This window comes from Salvelinus sp. IW2-2015, linkage group LG22, assembly GCF_002910315.2.
Source record: "Salvelinus sp. IW2-2015 linkage group LG22, ASM291031v2, whole genome shotgun sequence".
In the NCBI taxonomy this organism is placed as follows: Eukaryota; Metazoa; Chordata; class Actinopteri; order Salmoniformes; family Salmonidae; genus Salvelinus; species Salvelinus sp. IW2-2015.
Genome location: NC_036862.1, coordinates 13,969,175 through 13,979,050, shown reverse-complemented (window position 1 = coordinate 13,979,050; position 9,876 = coordinate 13,969,175). Strand labels below are relative to the sequence as shown.

General features: G+C 44.5%; 1 protein-coding gene across 1 annotated transcript in view; it reads right to left on the bottom strand.

Annotated features, from left to right (window-relative positions):
* Window positions 1–8,857: 8,857 nt before the first annotated feature.
* The window catches only part of LOC111949753 (zinc finger CCCH domain-containing protein 4), a 22,010-nt gene continuing 20,991 nt past the window's right edge, over window positions 8,858–9,876 (bottom strand). The window contains exon 17 of the mRNA XM_070434050.1: window positions 8,858–9,876. Within this exon, the coding sequence (XP_070290151.1) occupies window positions 8,959–9,876 (918 nt within the window). The 3' untranslated portion in view covers window positions 8,858–8,958.

Genomic DNA, 9,876 nt, shown 5'->3' with positions numbered 1-9,876 from the left:
GGGTGGAGAAGGGAGGGGAGGTGAAGGTTGTGAATGAAGAAAGTGAAAGGGGATCCTGTGAGGCGCGCTCTTGGGCGCAATTAACTATTGGTAATGTATTGTAGGCTAAATAGCAAGCAGCAACAGATTATTCAAAAACAAATTAAAAGTAAATTCATCACACAGACTATTAAATCTTTGGCTAAGCATTAAACAGCAGTTTTTAAAGTTCAGTGAAGCACAAACACAGTTGATGCGCACATTCTGCATATGGGCCAACCAATTAAACATAGGCCTTTTGAGCAGTTTTGAGCAGGGGCGCAACTTTGGTTTTAGGAGTGGGGGGGACATCATTTTTTATTACATTTTTTATCCAGTCAGATAGACACTCTAAACAGCCTACCTAATGGTTCGGAGGCGTCCTCATGGTCCTAAAGCACACCGTTGCCTCATTTTGTATCACATTCCAACTATAAAACTGGGGGGGACAAAAATGCAATTTCAGAATCTGGCGGGACAGTGAAAGTTGCGACCCTGGTTTTGAGTATGTGATATTGTGAAAGTCAGTGTTTAAAATTGATCTGTCATTGCTTTTCCCATCTCTGGGGAACTGTCATGATGGCCAAGAAGAACCTAGGCAGGCCTACAGTCCCGCCAGATAATTAATCATCCAATGGCTCGGTGGTTAACTCTGAAAGTGATCTGACAGCACTGTTCCCCAGACTTTATCTGATGGCCCCATGCACAAAAAGTTGGACACGGTCCTTGCATTATGCGTGCAAGGTAGATTAGAAATATTTGTTTCACGTTCAGTATTGCTATTTGGGCGGGTCTGCAAGACAGAATTTTTTTTCACTGAATTGACTTCACACTGTAAAATTACATGCAGGCAGAACAACCCCAAAACATTCTACAAAATAAATCTTCATTTAACTTTTATGGTCTTGTAGTTTAAATGCTCATTAAAGTTAAACCCAAGAACTTGACAGTGGAATTGTTTAAGGTTCACTAGACACACACACACACACCACACACCACACACACACACACAACACACACAACACACACACACACACACACACACACACACACACACACATCACAACAATTCCAGCCTTTGAAGTGCTGAGAGAATCTGTACACAAGATAAGAAATGACACAGGCCAGGGCAATAGACTGATAGTAAATGTGGATAGATCAAAGAGAGTACAAGCACTCTACAAAACGGGAGATAGTTATGAAAACGGTTGAGTAATTGGGGACACAGACAGGGTGGGGTAAAGTCAAGAGGACCCCCTTGTCAGGTTTTGGCCAAGACTGTTCGGGTTTTGGTCACTAGATGTCCCCATTGCACCTTTTTTGTACCTTTTGTTTTTTCTTGCTCTAATTATTGTTTGCACTTGTGGGTCGTTCCCTTGTTAGTATTTAAACCCTGTGTGTTCCTCAGTTCCTTGCTCAGTGTTTGTAWGTTAGCACCCAGCCCCAGCCCAAGCCTTGTTTTATACAGATATTTCTCTTGTTGGATTTTCCAGAGGTTCTCTGGTTTAGTTCTTGTGTATTATTTGAGTAGTCTTTTGAGGTTTGTTTTTCCCTGCTGTTTTTTACCACTTTGTGGAGTTTCTTTTGTATTTTGGAGGATTTCCATTTTGTGCCTCTTGGCTTTATTTTTGGACATTGTGGATTTAGTTTCTTTGCCTGAAGATTTTGTTCTTTAATTAAACCACCATCTCTAGTACTGCTGTGTCTGCCTCATCTTCTGGGTTCTGACGATTATTAGTGACTGTTTCTCGCACCGGGTCCTGACACCCCTCAAAGGTTGTGGGGGTCCTGTCACTCCACCCTCCACCCCCGACCCTGCCTCTAATCTGTCTGGTCTGCTGTGGATCTTCTCTGCCTGTGCTGCTGGGTTTATCATATGCTGCAGTCCTTCCTTGTTGTGTGGGTTCAACAGCTGGCCACCTCTCACAGCACAAAGCTGAATAGGGCTATGTGGGCCTGGTCACAGCTACAATGACCCCTCCCAATCTTGGTTCCCCTCACGGCCCCGTAGAAAGTCTCAGATGGCTACTTAAATCCATCAAGGGCTCCATTGTTGATCAGAGAACACTGACAATCATACAGTATTAAATTGAGTGAATTTGGGCAGTGAAAGTCATGGACAATGGACAGCTGAGCAACAGAGTGACCTCACAAGCAGGAATCCTGGGAATTCTGGGATGTGTGTGTGTTCATGTCATGTGGTTTCCATTATAGACGACTCCGAGTGCTTCAGCTAAACTCAGGGGGGGAAATTGGGCTGAGAAGCTCCATTTGGAAAGGATGACTCAAAGCGGGAAGGAGATGAAATAGTCAGGCAGTCAAGTTCTACTCAGTGTCAGAGTGTGAAGCAGCAGTAACCCTGACTCAATCACTCACAAATCAACTGCAACTGTCTACCCAGTTTAGAGTAGGATGTGCAAGTCAGTTATGGTTATAAACTCACAGTGAAAAACTACTGGACACTTTTGCATCAATAGAAATGGGTATGGAAGGAGAATGGCCACCAAATGCTTATGTGTTGGTACTGATGTATTTCAGTTCTTCCCAGTCTAATTTAAAACGTGTCGTAAAAAGACAGACAGTCTTGTTGATGGACAACTAAAAGATTTCTGTAAAATAAAACAAGGAGACAATAAACATTTATTATAGAATGCTTTATTGAATGAACTTGTAAAATTCATTCGTGGTCACTTTTTCCACATACTTTTTCATTGYGTGTATAGGCCTGTGAAACACATAACAATGAATGATAAAACAGGAGGGGGAGAGGCAGATGAAAATGGCAGAGGGTGAAGGAAGTATGCTGAAAAAGTAGCCGTCCTCCACGCTACTGTACACACAGACAGTTTAGAACAGCAGTCACTCTCTGTCTCTCTCCCTCCTTTTTTCTTTCCCACCCCACCCACTCTCTCCACAACATCGTACACACACACACTCACACACCACACACACACAACAACACACACACACACACACACACACATCACTCGCACACACATGCACACACACACAGCCACACAACACACACACACACACACACACACACACTTCCCTTTTAAGGAAGGCCAGCCATCCCTGTCTCTCCCTTTCCCATCATTCTCTCTGTCCCCACGACAGGGCCAGGGTGCGATTCGTGGGTCATGGATATAGGGCACGTTAGAGCAAACAAACCAAAATAGTCACCAACAAAGAAGAGAGGAGGGACTAAACAACTACACTGCCAAACCTGGGCGGATGGCTACTGATCAATTGAATGGTAAGATGGTCCATTGGGCTGGAACATTTTGAACCTAATGGAGGAAAGGATTATGTCTAAACCTGATTCGATAGAAGTCCGCACACACACACACACACACACACACACACAACACACACACACACACACACACACACAACACACACACACACACACACACACACACAACCACAACACACACACACACACACACACACAAACAAACATACACTACTAAAAGTGAACCTGGGAAACACTACAGCTGAGCAGTAAGATAAATAAACAGAGCTCACGGCTCATTGAATGTGACCAAGTCTCAAGGGGATGGAGGGCACAATACTTCACAGTGAGTGGGGCAGCAAGTTCACACAGTGAGAACCCAGAAGGCCTTTTCACAATTTCTCATGCCAAAGTCTACCCTGAATAACATGTTTTTGGAGCAGAGGGGCATGTTGGAGTTTGGGTGCCGACTCAAGGGCACTACAGGTGACTTTTAGACAGTTGGAATAAATCTTTCTCCTGTTCCACAGATGGATTCTGAGTTTGTGTGCTTTTGACCACAACAGGATTGGGAGATGTTGAATGTTGGAAGGCCTTATTAATTGACAACACGTTTGTTTTCTTAATCACCCTAAATCAGTGCCGCTTGTCTTGGTTGTATTGTAGATCATAATGCCATTTGGTTCAGAGTAGAGAAACACCTACATCCTATTTCCCTGTTGATATAGATATTACTTTCTCAGACTATCAATTCATAAGAGCATGTAATGAAATGCAGGCGCTAAAACAAACCATATCTGCAAACCATACCCATATCCATATCCAAACCATATCCGCTTCATGGCAGTAAAAAAAAGTCAAACATTTGTTCCTGAACACCCATAATAGATCACTGCATAATAACCTATTTTAGTACTTCAAAGCATCAACCTATAAAGTAGTGAGTCAAGGGGAAGGGGCCTGCTAAAGAGGACTGGACGTTTCACTGTGTTATTTCCAAAGGAAGCCAGAGCTTTGTTTTGAAGTTTCTTAAACAGTCACTGTGGCGTGGAGGAGCAAGGTTGTCTCTACCGTACGCAGACCGGAGTATTCTCATGAAAAGCAAGTGTTGCGTGGAATTCTTCCAAAGGGCAGAGGAAATGGGGAGGAGGGGTACAAGCTGGGATTGAAGTCCCACGGGAATTGCAAACTTGATGGTCCCAGACGTTTGGCACAACACTTTGGAGGGGTACATGCTGTTCACACAGAGGAGGAATAGAAAAACCCTCCTCAACACCCCACCCGACCCCAAAATAACACAATTGACCCCATGTGGGTAAGCTTCCCATGTATACATCAAGWGCAGTACATTTTTCTATAATTTGACTCACTCCAGACTGTGGCTGTTTTATTGTTTTGGATATTATCAGCATTTTGAGATGTGTGCATTCATTGCCCACAGGGAGACATTCACTGGCATGCAACATGGGCCTACTCCACCAAACACAACAACAATGTGTACACCAGAAAGCTCTCTGTGTCATATCTCCACCAGACACATACCAAGGGGTTGATGTCAGTCTGTTCATTCAAATATACAATAATGTCACTGATTCTGAGAAAATGCTAAAGTACATTGTTCGTGGGAGCAAATTTAAAAAATCCTATTGTCTCCAATGTTTGGCCCTGAAAAGGTTTGCATATCTGATGCATAAGAAGATGAAAAGAAGATGGCATGACAATGTTGTGCAACTTTAAGGGCCGATTTCCCAGACACAGATTAAGCCTAGTCCTGGATTTATTAGGGCTTTGAATTAGGATTCTCAATTGAGAATGCTCTTTAGTCCAGGATTAGGCTTAATCTGTGTCTGGGAGACAACCCTTTTTTTATGATGGTTAATGTTTTCTGTGGCTGACTCCTCCAGAAAAGCAGCTCAGACCAGAGTTTAGAAGGATTCAGCTGATGTTGATCAGTGATCAAGCAGGAATGTTAGTAGAGTACTGAATACACAGAAGGAGCCCCTAGCTGATGGCAGTACWACAAATCCCAGGTGCCTTCCAATCCTGACCTATTTTAACCCATAATTAAATGTCCAATGCAGCCATTTTTATCTCAATATCAAATCATTTCTGGGTAATAATGAATTACCTTACTGTGATCGTTTTCAATTAAAATGGTTGAAAATAAACAAAAATAGCTTCTTAGCAAAGAACAATTTCTCAAGCAAGAATTTTGCTAGGATTGTCTGGGAGTGATCTGAGTAGGGAGGGGAAAATGGAAAATTAGCTGTTATTGGCAGAGAGGATTGGAACTCTTTTTTATTGGTCTACTAACTAATTTACCGCCTGACGATGTCACCAAGCAGGCCAAAACTCCATCCCACCAAAACAGGCTGAAATTTCAGGCTGTCTTTTCAAACAGCTCGTACACTAAAAGTGCATTATCATTTCCATAGTATTATTCCAACCTCATAGTGTGGAAATATGTGTAAAATACAGGATATTCACGTTTTTGACTGCACTGGGCTTTAAGGAGATCAGGGATGCTATATATATATATATATATATATATATAAATATATATATATATATATATATATACACACACACACCAGGAGCAGGTACCTTCACTTCATATAGATTTAAGAGGATGTGGTAAAAAAAGATCTATGTTAAAGTGTTCTTTATTTGCCTTCGTGGCCTGTAAGCGGTAGGCCTATTTGCTACTATTCAGATTCTGCCCAAAGAAAATCAACATATTTTCAAGGTTTCCAAAAGCAACCATTTCTGATGATTTGGGAGGGGAAACACTCAAAGTAGGCTCGTCTTTAGCTGAGGATCAAATATAAAACCAAAAACAAACACTACTGTAGTAGGATTTCGTAATGATCTTTTTCTGGTACGTACATTCCTGGGGTATTGTTGCAGATTTGTTCGTTTGTTCGTCAGGGGGATCGTGAGGAAAGTCATGAGCAGTTTTGGGATCATGCCTAAGTAACACTCCCTGTCCTGAATGCCAAAAACTAAAGGCATTCCTGTCATAAAAGAACTGGGTGCAGCCCAAGAATTTCCCAATACAGTATGGAATCAGTGGCCTGAATACTCACTACCTCAACATTCACATACATGTTTTAAGAATAAGTCACTCTTAGAAGTTCTTCAGCAGCCAACCATGCCTGCAACTCAAAGTGACACTAAACCATATGAAACCAACAATAGGTTGTCAGGTTTTTAACCCATCTGTTTGAGATCCTGTGTAAGGTAGGAACCATTATGGTGGTTTCCTATCTAGACTTACCTCCACACCAGGGTGTCACCTAGCCTGATGACTCACACTAAATTCTTCCACTGCTCTGTCATTCGCTACATAATTTAGTCTGAGACTGCAATCATTGAAGTCGTTTGTGGTGACGAGGGGAAAGGAGGGGCGTTGTACAAAACAAAGTAATCAGCGATTGGATCGTCTCTAACCAGACTATCAAAGCCAATGCCGAGTTTTCAAACCGCGCTTTACCCATTTGTGTACGGGCTCTGGCCCAACCCATCAGTTTCTGGACCAATCAGATGGCCTCGAATGTTTTCGTATTCGATGAAGGGTCAGGGAGGTACTCAGATCCAGACTCATTGCAAAGAAGAAGCTAACGTTCGTGGGCGTGGCGTTTGAGTATCAAAACCGTAATGTATCATGGGTAAATTGTGACTGACTGATCTACAGTACAAATAATAATGAGTAGTTATTTATGATGAAAGGTTCTTCGTAGATCAGTCAGTCGGCAGTCGACTTCACTGTAGGCAGCAACGTCGAACAAGCCCAATGTGTTTCCATCAGTAGCGTGACACTAAAGACTTGTGGCGGGCAGAAACAACCTCTGCARCATTCAAGACTGTTGCTTTGTGAGAAGGTGTTYAAGTTCACTTAGCCATTGTTACTGTGTATGTAAATGCAAGCTAAAAAGTGCCCAGGGACCTGCCTTGGCTCCAAGTCAGAGCAGGTCTGCTGGAGCCATGGCCCAGTGAGACACAGGTTCCAGCCCGCGTAGATGGAAACAAAATAGTCTGAGCCTTTTGGGTAAAACACCGGGGTAAATCCTCAGTGGACATCCACCATTAGCTAAAGAGATCTGGGATTAATGATGAAGTGACTTCCTGGAGCCAAGAGATGTAAGGAAATGAGTCACACAGGGATCATGGTTAGCAGGAAACACTAGGATGACAAGATGATGACATACTACCACAGAGACGCCTGCCTGCCCACCAAACTACGAGAAACACTGGTCAGTTACTGGTTGATCACGTATCGCCTTTATTAAATACTTCACAACCTCCCCTACAGTGAACAGTTACAAAATGTTACCTCTCGTCAAACAGGACACTGTTCAATTTACAAAGCAGTCACTTTTTGCAAAGGGCAAAACAAAACTAGAAAAAACTAGATGCTTGTGTAGCCAGGCTTTCATACCTCTATGGAATTGAGTTTATTTTATTTGTTTGAACCTTCAACAAAACAAGAATGTCAGTGTCTGTTTCTCCTCTCACGGTTACAGGCTGCATCCCACTTAAATGCAGGGGAAATAAATGTATTTCTTTCTAATTATATATATATATATATATATATAATATACACACACACGTGTGATAGATATGTGTGTATATATATATATATATATATATATATATATACACACACACACACACACACAATATCAAATGATTCGAATGAACTGTCATGTGACATAGGGAGGAGACAGGAGAGGCAGATATCTCATAAGTATAAAAAATAAATTAAAATGATCATATCTCACGTGACAGATGGACTATGTGGTTTTCAATTCACAGTTCTGACTATGGCAGAGAGGTGTGAGTGGAACCTCAAGCAGGGTTGTGTGGGGTAGTGGGACCAACATGGCCGACATATTCATAGGCTTCACCCCGACACACAACAGACAGACAGAAGAGGTTAGAGATAACAGTGCTGACAGAGCAGAGGGCTCAAATATAAAAAAAGAAGAGAGCCAACAGAGGGGAAAGACTGGCAGATAACAGGCGGACAGTGCAAAGAAATGACTTCAAATCAAGCAACAAAAGAGTTGTATTCATATATAATATACTGTACTGTTATAACGCAACAGGCAGAGGGAGTGGCAGTGAATGTTCTCTATGTGTTATCTTTGCCTGTGATTGTACTAGAAAAGCTACAATGATTGACAAGTATTCTTCTGACGGCGACACAGTGGAAGCTATTGAGGTGAACGGGTTGGTGGGATATGGACAGAACGGATGATAAAAGGGAGAGCTTGGAGACTGGAGTTACAAACAAATGAACAGGAAAATGAACAGGACTAGGGGGAGCATAAATGACAAAATACAGCCCATTTAAATCTGTGGACTCGTTTTTGTTGTCCTATAATTGTTTTCTCTTAAAGTAGGGAGGGACTCTCGTAAAGGGAATACATGTATTTATACATCTGTTTGTTTTAAAATAGAGGTCTCTCTTTCCCAGACTCCAACATATCCCTCCCTCCCACACCCCCTCCCACACCCCCTCCCTCCCCGGCCCCAAAGTCTGTTATAGAATCTCATTAGCAAACACTGCAGGTGTGACGCCTGAGCAACATGTTCAAACGTTCACAGTCTGTGGCCAGTCCAACTTCTGCCTCAGTGCGCTCCTTGCTGATGCGTTCAGTGTTCGTCTCTAAAACAATGTTCGATCAGGATAGGCTCAGATATCACTGGCAGAACGGTGATGCCGTGGGGTCAAAGCCTTTGAAAACCTCCTTCAGAGAAGCATTGTCCTGCTCCGTGGTGGTGGTGGTGTCGCCAGGCTGGGCAGGGCTGTTCCCACCAAAAGGGCTGCCGGACCCGCTGGGCTTGCTGGCCTGTTTCACCATGCTGAAGAGCGAGGACACAGGCAGGTTGTGGACGCCCGCCGGGGCCTGCTCAGCACCACCAGGGGGGCCCTGTCCGGCCGTGGAGGAGACAGAGGCAGCAGGACCTCCGGGGGGCCCGGTGGAGGGCGAGGGTGCAGGCTTGGGCCTGGGCCGGTTATAGCTGTTGTATCGGTCAGTGGACTGCTCGCTGCTCTTCTCTGGCTCCGGCTGGTCCAGGGCAGACTTACGGACAAACAGGGGCTCCTTGGCCTTGGGCTTGGCTGGTGCCGCCTCACTGGGTTTGGGCTCTGTGGGGCCGCTGCTGGGGGTAGTGTTTGTGGCAGCACCAGGGCCCTCAAGTTTACCTGCACCAGGAGTCCGGGGATCATAAAGACTGATACCACTCAGCACACTGCTGCCACCAGCTACACCCGCTCCCCCTCCACGACCCACTCCACCTGCAGACAGTAGCCGAGGGTCGTAGGGGGCGATGGTGGGGGAGGAGGAGCCGGAGGTGGGTGGAGGGGCTGCCGGGGTGACCGTCAGAGGGGGGACAGGGGACTCTGAAGGCTGCTTCAGGACAGATTTCTGCGGCTGGAGCCGGGGGTCAGCGGGGGCTTTGCGGGACATTCGAGGATCGACGGGCTTGTCGACAGGGGTGGGCAACAAAGCAGGAGGCGCCGGCAAGAGGGTTGTTGGAGGGACGAGGGGGAGAGGAGGAGATGACTGCGAGGGGCTGGATGAGGCGTTAACAGTCTTGAGGATGCGAGAGAGCAG